The 23286-nt window shown below is 40.9% G+C and overlaps 1 protein-coding gene across 1 annotated transcript in view; it reads right to left on the reverse strand.

Annotated features, from left to right (window-relative positions):
• fucolectin (x-epilectin) overlaps nucleotides 1-16467 on the reverse strand; it is a 47099-nt gene extending 30632 nt beyond the window's left edge. Inside the window, exons 1-7 of the mRNA XM_031903216.1 lie at nucleotides 16430-16467; nucleotides 16092-16246; nucleotides 13932-14208; nucleotides 13326-13480; nucleotides 12613-12889; nucleotides 12182-12336; nucleotides 10873-11149 (exon numbers count right to left, since the gene is read on the reverse strand). Of these exons, the coding sequence (XP_031759076.1) occupies nucleotides 10873-11149; nucleotides 12182-12336; nucleotides 12613-12889; nucleotides 13326-13480; nucleotides 13932-14208; nucleotides 16092-16246; nucleotides 16430-16467 (1334 nt within the window). The remainder of the gene's footprint in view (nucleotides 1-10872; nucleotides 11150-12181; nucleotides 12337-12612; nucleotides 12890-13325; nucleotides 13481-13931; nucleotides 14209-16091; nucleotides 16247-16429) is intronic.
• Nucleotides 16468-23286: the final 6819 nt, after the last annotated feature.

Genomic DNA, 23286 nt, shown 5'->3' on the forward strand with positions numbered 1-23286 from the left:
TGATCTTAAGATGAAGGTGCTTATTATCTATAGACAGGGGTATATATTATGTACCCACAGGGGGCACAGTTAAGAAAGCTTGAGCATTCCTATCCCAAACCACAGGAGAGAGTTCCGAATAGCCTGATTCCTGCACCTAAAAACTTCCGAGCTTTTAATTTTTTGGTCGGGAAAAGAAAAATCCAATTCCCATAATAATAGGGGTAAATGATTCATATTTAACAGCAGTGCAAGCCCAATGGAAGGAACTGTCCCGGGGTGCAAAGAAAGGAAAGTGATCCCTGAGACACTGGGAATGTTTGGGGGGGGGTTCTCTGGAACACGGGGGCAATTTATTAAGGTTCAATTAAATAAATGTACTTTTCACTTTTTAGCTCCAGTGGAAAAAATGTTTTTTGATTTTCCTGTATTTATCATTTATTTCAGCACTTTCTCCCCCGCCCACAGATGTGGAAACATTGTTTGCAGATCAGGAATTTGCTCTTCATCTGGTTTAACCGGATTCGGCGCAGACAAACAAGTTGTGGGAAAAGAAAACAACTTGTAAAAATTGGAACCATTTCAAACAAAATTCATCTTCTGTAATTAATAACAACTGAGATCTGAACGGGAAAAAAACTTGAACATTTGATAAATCTGCCCAAACTCTATGGGGGGAATTTATAGTGGAGATTTGGAATAATAAATATTATTATATAAAGTAACAATCGTGACTCAGTACGTGAAGCTTCTCTGCATTATTCTCCCCATTTATAGTTCATACGGGGACCTGTTATACAGAATGCTCAGGGGTTTTCTGGATAAGGGGGATTTTCTTAATTTGAATCTTCATACCATAACTATGAAAAAATAATTTAAACATTTAGGGGGTCATTTACTAAACTTTGGGTTTTTTTTGGTTTTTCGATTTGGATTTTTTATGCCAAAACGTAAAAAAAGTTGCAACTTTTTCAAGATTTACTATGCGTCAAAATGGCTAAAATTGCGAATATGACAATTTGCCGGGTTAAACTTGCCGACTTTACGTCGAAGCCAATGGCAGAGGCCCCTCCCCTTAACTTGAAGTTCTTTCTTTTGTCTCGAAACCTTGGAGATTTCTCTGGGTTTTATCTGAAAACAATATCCATAAAGCAAGTAAAATGGGCCCCTAGGCTATAGGCTGGGGTGCCTAACGGTTAATCCGCCCCCGGCCACGTGTGTCTCAGCTTTTCCAAGGCTTTGCTCTAAGGGACACATTTACAAAAACTTTAAGAAATTTGATAAGAAAAGTCGTTGTGACTTTTCTCTGCGAAAACTCGAGTTATTGCACAAAATAACCTGCGTTGAAAATCCGAAACCTGTAAATTTTCACGACAAAAGAAGGATAACGGAAAGGGGAGGGGCCTCTGCCATTGGCTTCTACCTGAGTTTAATCTGGCGAATCGTCATCTTTGGATTTTTAGCCGTTTACAAATTCGTTTTTTTCTGGCCTCGAAAATCGTATCAACTCCACACGGTATAAATTCGGATTAAACCCGATCATTGCTGTATTTATAAAATGTCATGATGACGCTTGAACCATTGTACGAAAATTTCGAGTTTACATTCGAAAACCCCGAATTCTTCGAGCTGAAAGTATTGCTAATACTCGAATTCGACAAATTACCAGATTAAATTTGCCAGGTTCACGTAGAAGCCAATGGCAGAGGCCCCTCCCCTTCCCTGGAAGATCCTTCTTTTGTCCCAAAACGTTAGAGATTTTGTATTTTTGACACTGGTTTTTGTGCGACAATTCAAAAAAAGTTGCATCTTTGGAGCAACAATTTGAAGAAAAATTGTAGTTTCTGCAACTTTTTTCCCCTTGGGATGTCCCAGTACAGAACAATGACGTACTTGGTGTTAGCTCCGCCCACTGCAATAAGAATAGACCTAAGGGTTTCTTTATAGGGTTTCAGAATCCAACTTTTTATTCAATGACCAACAAACTGTACGTGAATGTGCCTGTATATGGGCAGTGTTTGTCTGATAAATATACAGAATATAATGCTTTTTATTCAATTATATTTTCATGTAGCACCGAGATGTGTCCGGGGGAAGAACGAGGAATGTGAATCACATCAAAGGCTCATCTGACTGGTTCGTCCGACTGGTCCGGTTGCCCACACAGCCCCCTCCTGTGTCTTCTGTATACTGTACCAGTATAGAACCCATTATTCAGAATGCTCAGGACGAAGGGTATTCCAGATACGTTTTCTTTCCGTTAATTGGATCTTCATACCTTAAGTCTACTAAAAATTCAATAAAACATAAAATAAACCCAATAGGGCTGTTCTGCCCCAATAAGGGGTAATTATATCTTAGTTGGGATCAAGTACAGGTACTGTTTTATTATTACAGAGAAAAGGGAATCATTTAACCATTAAATAAACCCAATAGGGCTGTTCTGCCCCAATAAGGGGTAATTATATCTTAGTTGGGATCAAGTACAGGTACTGTTTTATTATTACAGAGAAAAGGGAATCATTTAACCATTTAATAAACCCAATAGGGCTGTTCTGCCCCAGTAAGGGGTAATTATATCTTAGTTGGGATCAAGTACAGGTACTGTTTTATTATTACAGAGAAAAGGGAATCATTTAACCATTTAATAAACCCAATAGGGCTGTTCTGCCCCAATAAGGGGTAATTATATCTTAGTTGGGATCAAGTACAGGTACTGTTTTATTATTACAGAGAAAAGGGAATCATTTAACCATTTAATAAACCCAATAGGGCTGTTCTGCCCCAGTAAGGGGTAATTATATCTTAGTTGGGATCAAGTACAGGTACTGTTTTATTATTACAGAGAAAAGGGAATCATTTAACCATTTAATAAACCCAATAGGGCTGTTCTGCCCCAGTAAGGGGTAATTATATCTTAGTTGGGATCAAGTACAGGTACTGTTTTATTATTACAGAGAAAAGGGAATCATTTAACCATTTAATAAACCCAATAGGGCTGTTCTGCCCCAATAAGGGGTAATTATATCTTAGTTGGGATCAAGTACAGGTACTGTTTTATTATTACAGAGAAAAGGGAATTATTTAACCATTTAATAAACCCAATAGGGCTGTTCTGCCCCAATAAGGGGTAATTATATCTTAGTTGGGATCAAGTACAGGTACTGTTTTATTATTACAGAGAAAAGGGAATCATTTAACCATTAAATAAACCCAATAGGGCTGTTCTGCCCCAATAAGGGGTAATTATATCTTAGTTGGGATTAAGTACAGGTACTGTTTTATTATTACAGAGAAAAAGGAAATTAGTTTTAAAAATAAACACTATTTCATTAAAATGGAGTCTATGGGAGATGGGCTTTCCGTAATTCAGAGCTTTCTGGATAATGGGTTTCCGGATAACGGATTCCATACCTGTATATGTTAGAGTAAACTGACAGAAACATATAATAATGTTCATATTCCTAATACTTCCGCTTTCTCCCCATAAACCTCCACTTCACAGAGGGTGAGATATTCCGAGCGCCCGGGTATAACCACACCCACATAGCGACCCTCCATCCCACCGCAGGAGAGAGAGATGATCGCTTGGGAGACGTCGGTGATGGTGTCGCATCTGAGGGGAAAAACACAATTATCCACAATTTATTATTTTTACTTAATACATTATTTTTCATTCAAAGGTTCATGGTTTTTTATTGAGCCAGATACGAAGAAGGTCCCACAGAGGGCAAGTCTTTGGCCTCAACTTGCCAGGAACTTAGGGGCAGATTAACTTAAACTCCAGAATTTCTCACTTTTGTTTTATTTTTAAATTTGACAAAATTAATTTTCCCCGAGTGTTGCTGAAAAATCCCATCTTAATCGGATATGTTGATGCGACAATTCAAAAAAGTCGAGTTTTCAGACAAAACCCAACCAAATCTCTAAAGTTTCAAGACAAAAGAAAGAACTTTAAGGAAAGGGGAGGGGCCTCTGCCATTGGCTTCTACATGAACGCAGCAAGTTTAATCTGGCCAATTGTTGAATTTGGATTTTTAGCCGTTTAGACTCGGAAAACTTAGGGGCAGATTTACTAAAACTCCATAATTTCTCTTTTTTTTATTTTCAAATTTGACTAAACTCGTTTTCCTGAATGTCTAATCTTTACAAAAAAAAAGTAAATTGCTCCAAGAAAAGTCGTAAAAACTTGACTTTTTCAAATAGTCACTGTGAAAGTCCTGGCTTTATCGAATTTATGAATTGTTTTTGGATAAAACCCAGCGAAATCTTGAGAGTTTCAACAAAAGAAAGAACTGCAAGGAAAGGGGAGGGGCCTCTGTCATTGGCTTCTACATGAACTTGGCAAGTTTAACTGTCAAATTCAGATTTCTTAGCCGTTTAGACGCATAGTAAATCTCGGAAACTTAGGGGCAGATTTACTAAAACTCTAATTTCTCTTTTTTTTATTTTCAAATTTGACTAAATTCGTTTTCCTGAATGGCTAATTTTTACTAAAAAAAAGTCGCAAGGAAAAATTGCTCCAAGAAAAGTCGTAAAAACTCGACTTTTTTAAATAGTCGCTGTCGCTTTATCGAATTTATGAATTATTTTTGGATAAAACCCAGCGAAATATCGAAACTTTTGAGACAAAAGAAAGAACTTCAAGGAAAGGGGAGGGACCTCTGCTATTGGCTTCTACATGAACTCGGCAAGTTTAATCTGGCCAATTGTTGAATTTGGATTTTTAGCCATTTAGACGCATAGTAAATCTCAGAAAACTTAGGGGCAGATTTATTAAAACTCCATAATTTCTCTTTTTTTTTATTTTCAAATTTGACTAAACTCGTTTTCCTGAATGTCTAATCTTTACTAAAAAAACTAAATTGCTCCAAGAAAAGTCATAAAAACTCGACTTTCAAATAGTCGCTGTGAAAGTCCTGGCTTTATCGAATTTATGAATTGTTTTTGGATAAAACCCAGCGAAATCTTGAAAGTTTCAACAAAAGAAAGAACTGCAAGGAAAAGGGAGGGGCCTCTGCCATTGGCACTTTAACTTTAATTGTCGAATTCAGATTTCTTAGCCGTTTAGACGCATAGTAAATCTCGGAAACTTAGGGGCAGATTTATTAAAACTCCATAATATCTCTTTTTTTGTTATTTTCAAATTTGACTAAACTCGTTTTCCTGAATGTCTAATCTTTACTAAAAAAAAGTTGCAAGGAAAAATTGATCCAAGAAAAGTCGTAAGAACTCGACTTTTTCAAATAGTCGCTGTCGCTTTATTGAATTTATGAATTATTTTTGGATAAAACCCAGCGAAATATCGAAACCTTTGAGACAAAAGAAAGAACTTTGAGGAAAGGGGAGGGGCCTCTGCCATTGGCTTCTACATGAACTCGCCAAATTTAATCTGGTGAATTGTCGATTCGGATTTGTAGCCGTTTAGATGCATAGTAAATCTGGGAAAACTTAGGGGCAGATTTACTAAAACTCCATAATTTCTCTTTTTTTTTATTTTAAAATTTGACTAAACTCGTTTTCCTGGATGTCTAATCTTTACAAAAGTCGCAAGGAAAATTTGCTCCAAGAAAAGTCGTAAAAACACGACTTTTTCAAATAGTCGCTGTGAAAATCCTGGCTTTATCGAATCTATGAATTGTTTTTGGATAAAACCCAGCAATATCTCAAAAGTTTCAAGGCAAAAGAAAGAACTGCAAGGAAAAGGGAGGGACCTCTGCCATTGGCTTCTACATGAACTCGCCAAGTTTGATCTGGTGAATCGTCGAATTCGGATTTTTAGCCGTTTAGACACAAAACTCGGAAAAGTCTCTCTCTTTTTGTGCTAAAAATTCTATTCAAATTAAAAAAAAATATATAGTTAGCAAATGGGCTAACATCATGAATTGGGCGGGAATGTATGATGTCACAAAACTGTAGTCATGTGTATGCTCTATGACATCACTTAATGGGTGTGTCCACATGTGGTGATAGGGGCAACCACTACCACATAATTACAACTGAAAGCTGTGGATGTTACATGAGTTACATGGAATGGGGCGGGGTTATGGGGCATAATACACATATGAGCAACCTATGACCTCTGTGCATCTGGGACTCACATTGGGTTGTCGTTATCTTCTGAATCTCCAACACGAATCTCGGCTTCTAACAGTCTCTCGCTGCAACAGTCTCTTCTATTCACTATGACCACGGTGTGGACTTTGTATCTCTTCTTCAAGTCAACTTGCCACCAAGGTCCATAGTCCTCGTCGGTGTGGGTACAGGGGTGGATTGAGATGTCGGTCTCTATAATTCCATCCACAGCCGTTTCAGCGCCGTACTGGGGCTCATAGTCCGAGCTCTGTCTGACGTCTCCTGACTGGGCAAGGTTAACTGTGGAAACAAGAGAGAAGCCGTAAAAAACTCGTCTTTTTCAAATTCTCACAGCGAAATTGAAAAATTGTTTATTCAAAAAAGTCATAATTTTCAGACAAAACCCAGAGAAATATCCAAAGTTTTTGAGAAAAAAGAAAGAACTTCAAAAAGAGAGAAGGGGCCTCTGCCATTGGCTTCTACATGAACTCGGCAAGTTTAATCTGGCGAATTGTCAGATTCAGATTTTTAACTGTTTAGACACATAGGGGCTGATTTACTAATCCACGAATCCGAATGAGAAAAATTCGGATTGGAAAACAAACATTTTGCGACTTTTTCGTATTGTTTTCGATTTTTTCGTCGCCGTTCCGACTTTTCCGTAAATTGTTGCGACTTTTTCTGAACCGTTACGACTTGTGCGAATTGTCACAGATTTTCATAGCCATTATGACTTTCGCGAATTGTCGCAACTTTCGTATTGAGAGCTCGAAAAAGTCGCGACAATTTGTGAAAAAGTCGCAAAGTACCGATCATTACGAAAAAAAGACAGTACGGTATATTTGTCACAATACAATTTGTCAGATTACAAACACTGAAATAAATTTATTTACCTAAATTTTAGATTTTCCAGGGAAAAATAAAAACAACCCATAAAATCAGGGAAAATGTGAAATCAGGGTTTGACTATAAAAACCACAAAAAAATGACACAAAATGTGGGAGAAATGAACATATTAATAAACAGGTATAAAAAAAAAAGACCAAATTATGCCATAAAATATGGGAAAACCTGACTTAAATCTGGCAGATCCCCCAATTGAAATTCATTAGAACATGAAGAAATGTAAAATTTGGAAAAACGTAAAATCCTGGAACATAAAATTGAGGTTTGACTCTCTCTATGTAAATACATACGGGGTTAGAATGTAAGTAAGGACATTGATTTGATTGGCAGAAATGTGCGGCATCCATTATGTACCATGCCAGGTATATTGGATATATATATACTGTACATCACACTAACAGGGCAGTTTGGGTCACTTCGGTACCAGTTTGTACATTAAAGGGTCTCTTTTAGCAATAGTTGGGGGCACTACTAATAGTTCTGCTCAGTATTTTACAGCGGATGATAGTTGGCCCTTTGCAAATTGTTAGCCACAGCACTCCTAGTGGCAGTGAGGGGTAGAGGCTGAAGAGGTTACATTGCATTAAAACATGTTATGTAATGACTTTATTGTACAAATACACCGGGAGTTGTGTGCGACTCCCAGCCGGCCTTACCTGTAACATTGTTAGACTCCTCCCCATAAACCTCCACTTCACACAGGCTGAGATATTCTGCCCTCCCAGGAATCACCACACTCACATAGCGACCCTCCAGCCAATTACAGAACAGAGTGATGGCGGCTCGGGAGACATCGGTGACGGTGCCACACCTGGGGGGAAGGACAACGGAATTATGGGAAAATGTTTCCTCTGTTTGCACCTGGAATTACTTGACCCCATCAAGAAAGAGAATGATTATAAAAGAGAGTGATTACTATCACAATCTTTCACATTAAAGGGGTATGTATGTAGGTTGGTAGGTATGTATGTATGTATGTAGGTAGGTATGTATGTATGTACATGTAGGTAGGTAGGTATGTATGTAGGTAGGTAGATATGTATGTAGGTAGGTATGTATGTACATGTAGGTAGGTAGGTATGTATGTATGTACATGTAGGTAGGTAGGTAGGTATATATGTACATGTAGGTAGGTAGGTATGTACATGTAGGTAGGTAGGTATGTATGTAGGTATAATTTCATTTATAGAGTGCTACTTGTATAGACAGTATGATATATTCACTAAATCACTATCGCAAGAAAAGAAAAATCCCATTATATAGGGAGACCCAACCTGAACACTATGGGGCCCCAGTTCTGGGTTCCAACCCAAAAGTTAGGAACTCCTGGTTTATCCCAACACAAAGATGAAATTATTCTCCAGTACCCGGGGGAGATCTTATATTCACATTGTGTAACATTATTATACAGTGTCTAACTCTATACAGTATGAGCACTACTGATTTTGTACACAGGTTGGACTCACGTTTGGCTGAACTAAGATTAGATAGGGGCCCAGATAATAAATAATAATGAGTAGCACTGACGTTCATTGAAGTTAATGACGATACAGCCTTGGGTTCATACCTGGCCTACTGTTTCTATGAGATGTACCGGGTATTTATGATGAAGTAGTAGTAGTAGCAAAGGGCAATTCACGTGCAATGAACTTGCTTTATTAGAACATGGCGGCAGAGCTACTTCAGAGTATAAAGAGAGACTGGAAATGGTTACTGTTACTGTATATGCCTATGGTAAAAGGCACCATTATCAGCCATAACTCAAATACCATCATTTGGCAAAAGCTACTAAAGTCCAAGGATGTCGTCTGTGTTCCTATTGTACCTCCAGGAATTATTTCTTATAAGGAAATAAAGAAGGTCTTGTTTTTAAAGAGGAATCCTTGATGGATATCCAAGCAGTAATTGGTGATGTGAAGCCCCCGGCATTGTATTCATTGCTGGGTCACTGTTGAAGGAACTCAATGCAAAGGCCACCCATGCCCCATACCAACCTCCCCCTGTGCTGAGAAGATAAAAGAAATGTGGAACTCACACTGGGTTGTTATTATCTGGGGAGTTTCCAACCCGAATCTCAGCTCCCAACAGTCTCTCGCTGCAACAGTCCCTCCTGTTCACTATGACCACAGAATCAACCTTGTAGACCTTCTTCAGGTCCAGCCGCCACCAAGCTGGATTGTCCTCAAAGGTGTGGGTACAGGGGTGTATTGAGATATCTGTCTCTATAATTCCATCAATAGCTGTTTCAGCGCTGTAATGAGGCTCATAAGTGGAGCTTTGTCTGACGTCTCCAAGTCGTGCCACATTCACTGCTTAAAAATAAAACAGGGATCTTAGATTGAAGCTCATGTTTTTGAAAAGGGACTGACTGGGTCCCCAAACTGATCTAAAGCTGACACTTTTTGTGTAGGAATGCACCATACCCATAATCCTTAGATTCACACACAGTGTCGGACTGGCCCACAGGGATACCAGAAAAACTCCCGGTCGGCCCAGGTGTCCTGCTTCTAACCATTTGGCCTAATTCATGGTCATTTTCTATTTCTCTATGGGAACAAATCAACTAAATATGAAGAAGAATAGATTATAGTAAGTAAAAATAAAAAACTAGGAAAATATAGAGGTTGAGTAAGTGGATGAAAAGTGGATGAAAAATAGTTTGCAGAGTGGGCCCACAGTCTAAGGTTGTCTGGTGGGCCACTGGCGCCCAAGTCCAACACTGTTCACCCAAATATCTTCTTCAAAAGAGACTTAAGAGACATGAGAGATAACAGATAAATATCTTGAGTGCTCCCTTGTATTATCAGATTCTCTGACTCTCTGGACATTTATTTCTGTCCCAGGGTCATGAATTGTCATGAATAGAATGGATGGAGTAGTTATTTCTAGGGGCTGATTTACTAATCCACGAATTCGAATCCCGAATGGGAAAAAATCGGATTGGAAATGAACATTTTGCGACTTTTTCGTATTTTTTGCGATTTTTTCGTCACCGTCGCGACTTTTTCATAGCCGTTACGACTTGCGCGAATTGTCGCGACTTTTGCATAGCCATTATGACTTTCGTGAATTGTCGCGACTTTTGCATAGCCATTACGACTTTCGTGAATTGTCGCGACTTTTGCATAGCCATTACGACTTTCGCGAAAAAGTCTCAAAATACCGATCATTACGAAAAAAAAACGCATTCGGACGCTTTTCGGACGTTCGTGGATTAGTAAATGTGCCGCCTAGTCTGAACAGAGACTTAAGTATCTGAAGCACTGAGTAGGTTGGGCTGCTAATTTAATCAGTAGAATGTACCAAAATGCCAGACAATATATTTCCATAATATACTGCTTGTTTGGCACCTCTGCTACTGCACGAAAAAAGGTATTTTGGTTCAAATGTGCTACAATTCATGTTGAACCCTGGAGGTATCTGGTCAATGTGCAGCTCCCAGTGGTACTTACCTATGGAATTGTTAGATTCCTCCCCATAAACCTCCACTTCACAAAGGGTGAGATATTCTGCCCTCCCAGGAATAACCACACTCACATAGCGACCCTCCGTCCCATTACAGTGTAGAGTGATGGTGGCTTGGGAGATGTTGGTGATGTTGCCGCAACTGGGGAAAACATATAAGCACCAGATTATGGAATTGCACCAGGCATGGACACATGGACCCAATGAAGACCAGGGCTTTACACCTGACGTATAAGGTGATGGGAATTCTATGGCTCCCTTTACATTTTATCTCAACGTGCTAGTAATATTGCTGGTGTCAACAATATCTCCCCCAACACCATATTTTTCTTTGAACTTCTCAAAGGCAGACGTTGGTACAGTAAACTATACATTTTTTCGGACACCAGTGGATACATCCCACCTATAGAAAACAATAGAAAGAAATAGGCAACATTAAAGACTCACACTGGGTTGTTATTATCTGCTGAATCCCCAACCCGAATCTCAGCTTCCAACAGTCTCTCACTGCAACAGTCCCTCCTGTTCACTATGACTACAGAATCAACCTTGTAGACCTTCTTCAGGTCCAGCCGCCACCAAGCTGGATTGTCCTCAAACGTGTGGGTACAGGGATGTATTGAGATATCTGTCTCTATAATTCCATCAATAGCTGTTTCAGCGCTGTAATGAGGCTCATAAGTGGAGCTTTGTCTGACGTCTCCAAGTCGTGCCACATTCACTGCTTAAAAATAAAACAGGGATCTTAGATTGAAGCTCATGTTTTTGAAAAGGGACTGACTGGGTCCCCAAACTGATCTAAAGCTGACACTTTTTGTGTAGGAATGCACCATACCCATAATCCTTAGATTCACACAAAGTGTCGGACTGGCCCACAGGGATACCAGAAAAACTCCTGGTGGGCCCAGGTGTCAGTGGGCCCAGGTGTCCTGCTTCTAACCATTTGGACTAATTCATGGTCATTTTCTATTTCTCTATGGGAACACATCAACTAAATATGTAGAAGAATAGATTATAGTAAGTAAAGATAAAAAAAATAGGAAAATTTAGAGGTTGAGTAAGTGGATGAAAAATAGTTTGCAGAGTGGGCCCACAGTCTAAGGTTTTCTGGTGGGCCCCTGGCGCCCAAGTCCAACACTGTTCACCCAAATATCTTCTTTGAGAGACTTGAGAGATAACAGATAAATAACAGATAAATATCTCGAATGCTCCCTTGTATTATCTGATTCTCTGACTCTCTGGACATTTATTTCTGTCCCAGGGTCATGAATTGTCATCCATGAATAGTGAATGGATAGTCTGAATAGAGACTTTAGTATCAGAAGCACTGAGTGGGTTTGGCTGCTAATTTAATCAGTGGAATGTACCAAAACGCAAGACAATATATTTCCATAATCTACTGCTTGTTTGGCAGAATAAAAACCTACAATTCATGTTGCACCCTGGAGGTATCTGGTCAATGTGCAGCTCCCAGTGGTACTCAGGGTGGGACTGGGCCACCAGGAAAAATCCCGGTGGGCTCTGGCTCTAGTGGGCCCTGGCGGTCCAGACCCGACCCTTGCCGATGCTCCCCCTCCCTACCGCTCCTCCCCTGATGCGTCAAATTTACAAGCTCGGAGGAGGACGTCGGGTGGCAGGCCCTGCAGAGGGGGGGTGGCGGTTAGGGGATGCCCCTGGCTGGGGGCACCTGCAGGGCCCCTGGGACAGAAGCCCCGGTGGGCCATTCACCCCCCAGTCCGACCCTGGATGTACTTACCTATGGAATTGTTAGATTCCTCCCCATAGACCTCCACTTCGCAGAGTGTGAGATATTCTGCCCTCCCAGGAATCACCACACTCACATAGCGACCCTCCGTCCCATTACAGTGTAGAGTGATGGTGGCTTGGGAGATGTTGGTGATGTTGCCGCAGCTGGGGAAAACATATAAGCACCAGATTACGGAATTGCACCAGGCATGGACACATGGACCCAATGAAGACCAGGGCTTTACACCTGACGTATAAGGTGATGAAAATTCTATGGCTCCCTTTACATTTTATCTCAACATGCTAGTAATATTGCTGGTGTCAACAATATCTCCCCCAACACCATATTTTTCTTTGAACTTCTCAAAGGCAGATGCTGGTACAGTAAACTATACATTTATTCGGACACCAGTGGATTCATCCCACCTATAGAAAACTCACACTGGGTTGTCATTATCTGCGGAATTTCCAACGCGAATCTCAGCTTCCAACAGGCGCTCACTGCAACAGTCCCTCCTGTTAACAATGACCACAGAATCAACCTTGTAGACCTTCTTCAGGTCCAGTCGCCACCAAGCTGGATTGTCATCAAAGGTGTGGGTACAGGGATGTATTGAGATATCTGTCTCTATAATTCCATCAATAGCTGTTTCAGCGCTGTAATGAGGCTCATAAGTGGAACTTTGTCTGACGTCTCCAAGCCGTGCCACATTCACTGCTAAGATAAAATAGTAATCATAGACTGAGAACCTTCTGGACAAACAGGAAGAAGTAAATAACCTTCTATGCGTACACTTCTCTTGAATATCAGGAATAGACAATATGACCTCTATCTGCTGAATATTGGCGTTGTTACAAAGCAACTAGACTTGAAAATATTTCAACACTCTTCTTCAGTTCTTCTTCAGTACAGTTTTCAAGAAAACTCAGAAAGTCCAATAGACTTAATTCTACTAGATACTGTATATAATGACCTGGATGAATGAGAATCTTCAAAGACAGCATCTTTATTTCTTTATTTGAGGCTACCCAAAGCCAGAGTGGGGATATGCTTGGTGCATTCTCCTGCAGCTGTAGCCTTTATCCTTATTATGGCTATTTGTGCATTTTTGGACCTGCTGACATTTAGTCTATGTGTTACCATAGCGCCTTACCTGTTACATTGTTAGCCTCTTCCCCAAAAACCTCTACTTCACAAAGTGTGAGATATTCTGCTCTCCCGGGTATCACCACACTGACGTAACGTCCCAATAACCAGTCACAGGACAGAGAAATGGTGGCTTGGGTGACATTAGTGATGGCCCCACATCTAGGAAAAGAGATAACATAAGGATAATTAATAGAAGTTATAGGTTATTGGGAATATAACGGTACAACAAGCAAAATTCCAAGCATTTGTAAGTTCATTAAAGGGCATATCTAGAAACCATATTATTAAAGTATCCCAAACTCAAAAAAAGTATTCCGCCTTTCTGCCTTACACATTTCGTACCCTTCTGGTACTACAAACTTTTGCCCTAACTACCCCCTGGGCTAGGCCCCTCCCATCAGCATGTTGATCTATGTAGGCCAGTACAATAGTTTTGGAGAATCCCTCCTCTATAACAGTTTACAGATTATAAAATATATGATATGAGCATCAGTTTCATGATTCAACTAAAAAACAAACTTTTGTCCGTTAACTTCTCCAAGGTTCAAGCATAACGTTTCTTCTAAGAAACAACTACGTAAGAAACATAAAGTTGGTGATCAGGACTCACACTGGGTTGTCATTATCTGCGGAATTTCCAACCCGAATCTCAGCTCCCAACAGTCTCTCACTGCAGCAGTCCCTCCTGTTCACTAGGAGCACTGTCTCGATCTTGTAGACCTTCTTCAGGTCCAGCCGCCACCAAGCTGGATTGTCCTCAAAGGTGTGGGTACAGGGGTGTATTGAGATATCAGTCTCTATAATTCCATCAATAGCTGTTTCAGCACTGTAATGAGGTTCGTATGTGGAGCTTTGTCTGACGTCTCCAAGCCGTGCCACATTCACTGCTAAAAGATAGAATAAAGTGATTGCCTGCATTCTTCCCACCACTCTTGCAGACATATAAGAGAACAGAATACATTACTAGGAGAGGGACTAGAAGAGGAATGGCTTTATTTTTTTCTAACTGGAAGAAACATTTATCCCTACATTCTTCTCAATGACTCAATGACGACCCAATAGTACGACCCAATCACTGTAACTCTAATCTTTTTGGTACTTCTTCAGTTGCTATCATGCTTCTTTACCATCTACAGCAGTGCTGTCCAACTTCTACGGTGCCGAGGGCCGGAATTTCTCTAGCATACATGGTGGAGGGCCGCTAATGGAAGCCAGTTTTGACCACTCCCCTTTTTGAAACCACACCCACTTCAAACCACACCTATTTTATCACAATGGTGGTAGCACAGCAAAATCCCAAATGCTTGGTCCTTACTGTGGGGATATCAACCATCATTCATATGTGAAAGAATTGTGTCATATTAAGATATACCCTTAAATTCCATATGCCTTCTTCTCCCCTGTGGATAGCAGAGCAACCCCCAGTACATAATTACACACCTTAGGGGACCATTTAATGGCTATTTCCAACTGCTAACAAACTCCCACAACAAACCCCTGCCAGGTTCACCTCCCACAAGCAGCATAGGGCAAGCAGAGTATGGCACACACAGGCAGCACTCCTGCCTGTCCTATGCTGTCTGTGTGTGCCATACTCTGCCTGTCCTACCCTGCCTGTGTGTGCCATACTCTGCCTTCCCTATGCTGCCTCTGTGTGCCATACTCTGCCTGCCCTACCCTGCCTGTGTGTGCCATACTCTGCCTGCCCTACCCTGACTGTGTGTGCCATACTCTGCCTGCCCTACCCTTCCTGTGTGTGCCATACCCTCCCTGACCTATGCTGCCTGTGTGTGCCATACTCTGCCTGTCCTACCCTGCCTGTGTGTGCCATACTCTGCCTGTCCTACCCTGCCTGTGTGTGCCATACTCTGCCTTTCCTATGCTGTCTGTGTGTGCCATACTCTGCCTGTCCTACCCTGCCTGTGTGTGCCATACTCTGCCTTCCCTATGCTGCCTCTGTGTGCCATACTCTGCCTGCCCTACCCTGCCTGTGTGTGCCATACTCTGCCTGCCCTACCCTGACTGTGTGTGCCATACTCTGCCTGCCCTACCCTTCCTGTGTGTGCCATACCCTCCCTGACCTATGCTGCCTGTGTGTGCCATACTCTACCTGCCCTATGCTGGCTGTATGTGCCATACTCTGCCTACAGTACCTATGTCTGAGGTGTGAAGAAGTGAACAATGGGAGTGATTACAGCCTGAGCCTGAGGTGTGAACACTGCAGGGGTTGAACAATGCAGGTATTAAAAGGTGTGAAAAACACAGGGGATTACATTTTTAAACAATACAGAGGGATTACAGCCTGAATCTGAGGTGAGAACCATGCAGGGGGCCAGTTAATCTCAGTACTGATACCATTTAATGCTTACTGAAAGGTAAGCCATCAAAGCAGCCAGACAGGTGGGGGGCCACACAGAGGGGGGTCCCCCCTCTTGCGGGCCGCAAGTTGGACAGCACTGATCTACAGTATCTCTCTTGTCAGTTTTTGAACCCATATCTTCTAACTATGACTTCATTCAGTACCATCCTTCTTCATGGTCTCTCTCTAACTAATTTTAAACCCATTCTGGAGTTCAAGACCCTCATATCTATTGACAAATATATCTATATTTCCCGTTTTTCAAGTTTTTTTTAGTATATAAACATTGACCTCTGCCATTCTATTTAAAACTTTAGGACTTATTCCATCATTGGCCAGCCACAACATTAACATGTATAACATATAATGGGTGTTAATTGTAATTTAAGACCCCATCCCATCAGGCTTTACCTTTTACATTGTTGGATTCCCTCCCATAGACCTCCACTTCACAGAGTGTGAGATATTCTTCCCGTCCAGGTATAACCACACTCACATAGCGACCCTCCAGCCCATTACAGAGTATAGTGATGGTGGCTTTTGAGACATCAAAGATGGTACCACAACTGGGAAAAGAGGCAATAACATAATTATTATAGTCAATGGGTAGACGAAAATGCTGATTTTACATAGAATGTAAGGGGAAGTACAGTGCAAATATGCAATTTTGCCCTCCGCCATAATAAAACCTTGTCCCAGTTGAGCTTAGTTGACATATGTGACATTTGTACAACAAATACAAGGCTTACACTGGGTTGGTAATGGATTTAATGAGCTTTAGTTTCATGATCTAAACCAAAATAGACTTGTGTCCAATAGCTTCACTCAGGTTCAAGCATGATCCCTAATATAAAGATTATGATTTGGACTCACACTGGGTTGTTATTATCTGCTGAATCTCCAACGCGGATCTGAGCTCCTATGAGACGTTCACTGCAACAGTCTCTCCTATTCACAATGACCACAGAATCAACCTTGTAGACCTTCTTCAGGTCCAGCCGCCACCAAGCTGGATTGTCCTCAAAGGTGTGGGTACAGGGGTGTATTGAGATATCAGTCTCTATAATTCCATCAATAGCTGTTTCAGCGCTGTAATGAGGTTCGTATGTGGAGCTTTGTCTGACGTCTCCAAGCCGTGCCACATTCACTGCTAAGATATAAAGATCCAACATATATGACTTATAAGACATGGATTTGACGCAAAATTCTACATGGATTTTTTAGGGAAACGGGCGCAAAAATCAGCTGTGAAAAAATCCACAATGTAAAGAAGAAGTCGCACAAAAAAGTTGTAGTTAAAAAAAGTCACAGCCACGTCAAAAATATTGTGTGGTAGCCGCGTTTTGTAAATTTTTCCTCAGTTTCCACAGTTTCACAAATTTTTCAGCAAAGCAAAACGGGACCAATTCGCTCATCATTGTATACGAGTAGTGATGAGTGAATCTGTCCCATTTTGCTTTGCCATAAAATTTGCGAAACGGCAAGAAAATTCTCGAAACGTATTTGTTGTACACGTCTATTTTTCAGTGTCTGCACTTTTTTTGACACGACCGCACATTTTCCTGACGCGCCCGCGCCGAATTTAATGTGACCACGCCCAATCTGACACGTGACAAAATTTTTTTGCTCTAGACAAATTTTTCCGTGTTGATTTTTCACTGAAGTTTCACGAAACAATTCGCCAATGGCAAAATGCGGAAATTTGCTGCGAATCCATACCTGGCGAAAAAATTCGCTCATCACTATAAGGTGCCTAATATGGGACCCAGTGGATACCCATACTGTATCATTGACCCTCATCTCTTCTTTAAGTTGCAAACAATGGATCCTTTGGGACCATGGGGATAGAATCATTAACTCAACCCCATCCTACTCCATGTTAAACTGGTCACTATGATCCTCGTTAGAACCCTAATTCAGGTTACTGTACCCCAACACCCTATGCTTAGGGTTGGGGGAGCATCATTTGGCGGCAATATTGGGGGTCAAGGTTCTGACTTCCCTCTGTGTTAATAAAGATGCCCTGATGCCTTTACATAACAGCATTAGATAGGGCTGTTGGGCCAGTTCTTGCCCCCTACTGACCATAAAGACACACATCCCCTCATTTAAACATAATATTACCGTATTATTTGTAAACACTGCATTACGAAAAAAAGATTATTTTGCTCACATAAGTATTTGAAGTTTGTGACAAATACCCTGAGAGTTCTGTTCCAGTATTCCTATGAACTATTCCTTATTACCACTTTGGGGGGCATTAAATAAAAGAAAACTACACCCCCAGAATGAACACGTAACCAACAGACAGTTTATATTATGTTAAGTTTCCTATTAAAGAATCTCCCCAAACTGGAATATATATATCAGTAAATATTGTCCTTTTACATCCTTTCCCTTGAGCCGCCATTTAGTGATGGGCTGTGTGCTCCCTCAGAGATCAGCTGACAGGAAGTGATGCAGCTCTAACTGTAACAGGAAGTAGTGTGGGAGCAACAGGCAGAACTCTGCCCATTCATTGGCTGATGGGGCCTAGCATGTATGTGTGCCTTGGCTTGTTTGTGTGCACTGTGACTCCTATGATCCCAGGGGGCGGGGCTTAGTACTTAAAATGGCAGTTTCCTATTTAGGATTACCCAATGGCACATACTGCTAATAAAGTAAATTTATATGAAAATGGTTTTTAGATGAAGCAGGGTTTTACATATGAGCTGTTTATGAAATATATTTATATAGAGACCGACATTGTTTGGGGGGATAGTTTCCTTTGACATTCAGATTTTTTCTTATTGTCGTACAAATGACAGTGTAACAAAAAAACCTGAAAAACAAAGCAAAGAGAGATCTTCCTGTTGTAAAGGAAAAATCTGTCATTGACTTCTACCCAATCTCACAGGCGGATAGAATAGCCCAGAGGGATAGAAACAACAAAACTATATATAGAGGAGTATTTTGTTTGAAAGTGCAAACACGGCATAAATTAGAGCAAGTGATCTGTGGAGAAGCAACGGGCCGACCTGTAAAGCCAACCAATGAATACAAAAGCCGGTGTTAGACCTTTATTAAACAAACTCCCTTATCCGGGCTGATTATACGTGAGAAGGAGAAAATCAACACCCAGCACAGAACCAAATAACTTAATTGTATTCAAAAAAAGTTCTTGTTGAACTGTAACTCCCCCAGTGATTAATAGTGCACAGGGGTGGATGGGTACCCACAAACCCCTTGTTCCATGCAGGTGATTTGATGAATACACACCATAGTGAGCAGGGAAAGCACATTTCTTAGTTTAATAAAATATAAAAGCATATATTGCCCCAACGCGTTTCACATGAAGGGCTTCCTCAGTGGCTTAATTTTCTGTGTGTCCTTGTGAAGCAGCCGTAATGCAACGTACAGGAGTGGGACACATATCATGTTTTAGGTTAAATTAAGGAGAAGGACGCACAGCAAATTACTCCTCTGAGGAAGCCCGTCAGGCGAAACGCGTTAGGCGGAAAGCCCTCTTTAGCAGCTTGGGACAGATATGAGACGGGGATCAGGGCACTATATACCCCCTCTATTGGAATCCAGACTGCTGCAGTTTTAGATATTCTGAGTGCTAGGCCATTGCTTTTATCCTTGCAAATTGAATATACGCTTTTATATTTTATTAAAGAAGGAAATTTACACTATTGGCGCTTTCCCCGCTCGCTATGTGTATTAGTGAGTCCCAGTATGCTGATGTGGAATAACAATGATGAATAGTGATGAGCAAATTTTTTCGCCAGGCATGGATTCGTATTTTGGCGGCTGACCAAAAAAAGATGTGGGTGAAAAAAAAACGCGTTTCGCAAACTTTTCGCAAATCTTCTTGCCATTTCGCTAATTTTATAGCAAATCTGGGACAGATTCAACTATGACGTTATTATGATGAGCCTGCATTGAACAAGGGGTTTGTGGGTACCCATCCACCCCTCTGCACTCTTAATAAGCGGGGGAGTTACAGTTCCACAAGAACTTTTTTTTGAATATAATAAATAGTTATTTGGTTCTGTGCTGGGTGTTGATTTTCTCCTTCTCACGTATAATCAGCCTGGATAAGGGAGTTTGTTTAATAAAGGTCTAACACCGGCTTTTGTATTCATTGGTTGGCTTTACAGGTCGGCCCGTTGCTTCTCCACAGATCACTTGCTCTAATTTATGCCGTGTTTGCACTTCCAATCACGAAGGGTTCTCTGTTAGGAACAAAATACTGCTCTATATATAGTTTTGTTGTTTCTATCCCTCAGCCGACGGCGCTGGGTTATTCTATCCGTTTTGATCCAAAAGGATTTAATTGGGAATTACTGTACCTTCAGCAGGGATTGGTTTGGAACTTTTACACATGAATGTACTATTTGTATTCTGCATGATCTCGACAGGTTTTAGACGGTGTCATTTTGCTTTCGGATTTGTCCCGGTTTTGTCCCATAAGAAATTACAAAAATAATTTTGAATTATTTTGGCAACACAAGACCCAGATCGAAAAAATTGAGTGTTAGTAAATTCCCCCCTAAAGGAAAACTACACCCCCAAACAATGTGCGCGAAGATGTTGGCGCTTTATGTATGTATGTATAACTTTATTTATAAAGCGCCACAAGGGTACGCAGTGCTGTACAGTCTTACAATATACACAATTACACACAGGGAGGACAAGTGATATAATAAATAAATACAGTAAATATATATATATATATAAGTGCCATGTGGTATGAGACACAGTGGAAAGGAGGTCCCTGCCCCGTAGAGCTAACAATCTAAATAAATGTTAATAATGTAGGACCCTATAAAAAATATATTGTATAAACAGCTCATATGTAAAACCCTGCTTCATCTAAATAAACCATTTTCATATAAATATACTTATTTAGCAGTATGTGCCATTGGGTAATCCTAAATAGGAAACTGCCATTTTAAGCACTAAGGGCCGCCCCCTGGGATCATAGGAGTCACAGTGCACACAAACAAGCCAAGGCACACATACATGCTAGGCCCCATCAGCCAATGAATGGGCAGAGTTCTGCCTTTTGCTCCCACACTACTTCCTGTTACAGTTAGAGCTGCATCACTTCCTGTCAGCTGATCTCTGAGGGAGCACACAGCCCATCACTAAATGGCGGCTCAAGGGAAAGGGTGTAAAAGGGCAATATTTACTGATATATATATTCCAGTTTGGGGAGATTCTTTAATAGGCCACTTAACATAATATAAACTGTCTGTTGGTTACGTATTCATTCTGGGGGTTTAGTTTCCCTTTAAGTGTGCCAATATTCAGCTCTTCACCAACGCTTACCTGCCACCTTGGTAGATTCCTCCCCATTAACCTCCACTTCACAGAGAGTGAGATATTCCTCCCTCCCAGGAATCACCACACTCACATAGCGACCCTCCATCCCATTACAGGACAGGGTGATGGGGGAATGGGAGACATCGGTGATGGTGCCGCATCTGGAAGAGCAAAAAGTAATGGAATCATTGAAGTTATTCTCATATTTACAAGTATTTACATCCATTGGGCAGTTCCTAATGTCAAAGGGGGTAAAATAACAAAATGTATGAAACCTTAACCAGTAGAAATGCCCCCCACTTACTTTATGGTATATACAGTAGATGTACAACCTACTTATACACATACGATTTATTAACATTCAAGGTTGAGATTTTTTCCATGATTTTCAAAAATATTCAACCTTCAGACTTGAATTTTCAACGTTTACCAAGCGACAAAATCGTGTAAATTTGGTGGCATCCCTGAGAAGGCAATGGGAAGTGTCTGTGAAGCCTTCAAACAACTTTTCAGGTTTTTCATCCTTATTGAAATGATTGGAAAAATGTGGTTTCATTTGTGATCAAATTTTTTTTTGTACCATGATTAAAGATTTTGATAATGAATGAATTCCCTTGTAACTTTTACCCTGTGAAGACATCCAAGCCCCTATTTTAGAAGGCAAATCAGCCATTACAATATCTCTGGAGAGGGAATCCTACAGCCCCACTGCCGTCCTGGGGAAGGGCCAATTGCATTGATTCCAGGGAAAATTCCTTTTCTCCAGTTCGAAGGGGGGCGGGTCTTGTTCTTTGTTTTTCCCACCATATGTCTATAATGTATAGTATGTTGGGTGCGTGTAGGCACCTAGTTATACCCACAAATGCTTTGGCACTTAGGCTTTGGCTGCTTCTCCGGTTATCTGGATAGGGACAGGGGACTTAGCCAATGACTTTAATGACTTTGACTTTAACTTATAAGTAGGAATGCACCAAATCCTGGATTTGGTTTGGGATTTGGGCCGAATCTAGCCTTTTTTTTGAAGGATTCAGTTTCGGCCGAATTCGGTTCGGGATTCGGCAGGGGGTTTGACCGAATCCAAAAAAGTGGGTTTGGTGCATCACTACGCATAAGTGGTAAAATCCAATACGGCCAAAGAATAAGACTACCCAACTAACATTGATATAATCCATGTAATAATGTAATAAAGATATAGAGTGATTTTCCCGTTTGGAACGTCAAGACATAAAAAGTAAATTAATGAAAGCAGCCATTTTATCTTAGAAAATGTAGACTAATTACAAACGTGGAACAGACACGTGGAACTGGTGAAGAATACGCACCATCCCCCATATGTAATAAAAGGCACAACGTTTGCCCAGAATCAGTAGCCCATAGCAACCAATAAGATACTTGATTTTCAACCAGTAATGCTACCTGCTGATTGGTTGCTATGGGTTACTGTTCCTGGGCAAACTTAGTGCCGTTTATCACATAACCCCTCAAATTTGTCTACTTTTCTAATGAATTGCCGTTTTCCAGAAAAAAAGAAATGATATATATACAGGTATATTGGACTCACACGGGGTTGTTATTATCTGGGGAATCCCCAACACGGATCTCGGCTCCCAACAGTCTCTCACTGCAACAGTCTCCTCTGTTCACGATAACCACAGACTCAATAATGAATCTCTTCTTCAGGTCCAGCCGCCACCAGGCGGGATTGTCATTCATAGTGTGGGTACAGGGGTGTATAGAGATATCGGTCTCTTTTACGCCATCGACAGCGGTCTCAGCGCCGTACTGAGGTTCATAAGTGGAGCTCTGTCTGACGTCTCCCAATCTTGCCACGTTCATTACTTAAAGTGAAAATACAATCGATATTGAAACCCATCTGAGAAAAAAGTGACCTTAATGCATTAATTAGACCAGTGATCCCCAAACTTTGGCTCGGGGCCAACACGTTGCTCCCCAATCCCTTTGATGTTGCTCTCCATGGCCACAAAACAGGTGCTAATTTTAGAATTCCTTCTGCAGGCTGTTGGTCCACATGGGGCTACCAAACATCCAATCACAGCACTTATTTGGAACCACCAAGGAACTTTTTTCATGCTTGTGTGGCTCCCAAACACTTTTTACATCTGAGTGTGGCTCATTGGAACAAAAGGTTGGAGAGCCCTGGATAAGTCTGTATAATGGCACCAATAAGCAATGTATACAACACTGTATTGAGTCCTATGTGGCCATAGTTTACCATTTTTCCTTCAGTTTATTGCACTTGGTACCACTTGTGTCCCCTAACTATCTTCTACACCTG

The sequence above is a fragment of the Xenopus tropicalis genome, chromosome 6 (genome assembly GCF_000004195.4).
Source record: "Xenopus tropicalis strain Nigerian chromosome 6, UCB_Xtro_10.0, whole genome shotgun sequence".
In the NCBI taxonomy this organism is placed as follows: Eukaryota; Metazoa; Chordata; class Amphibia; order Anura; family Pipidae; genus Xenopus; species Xenopus tropicalis.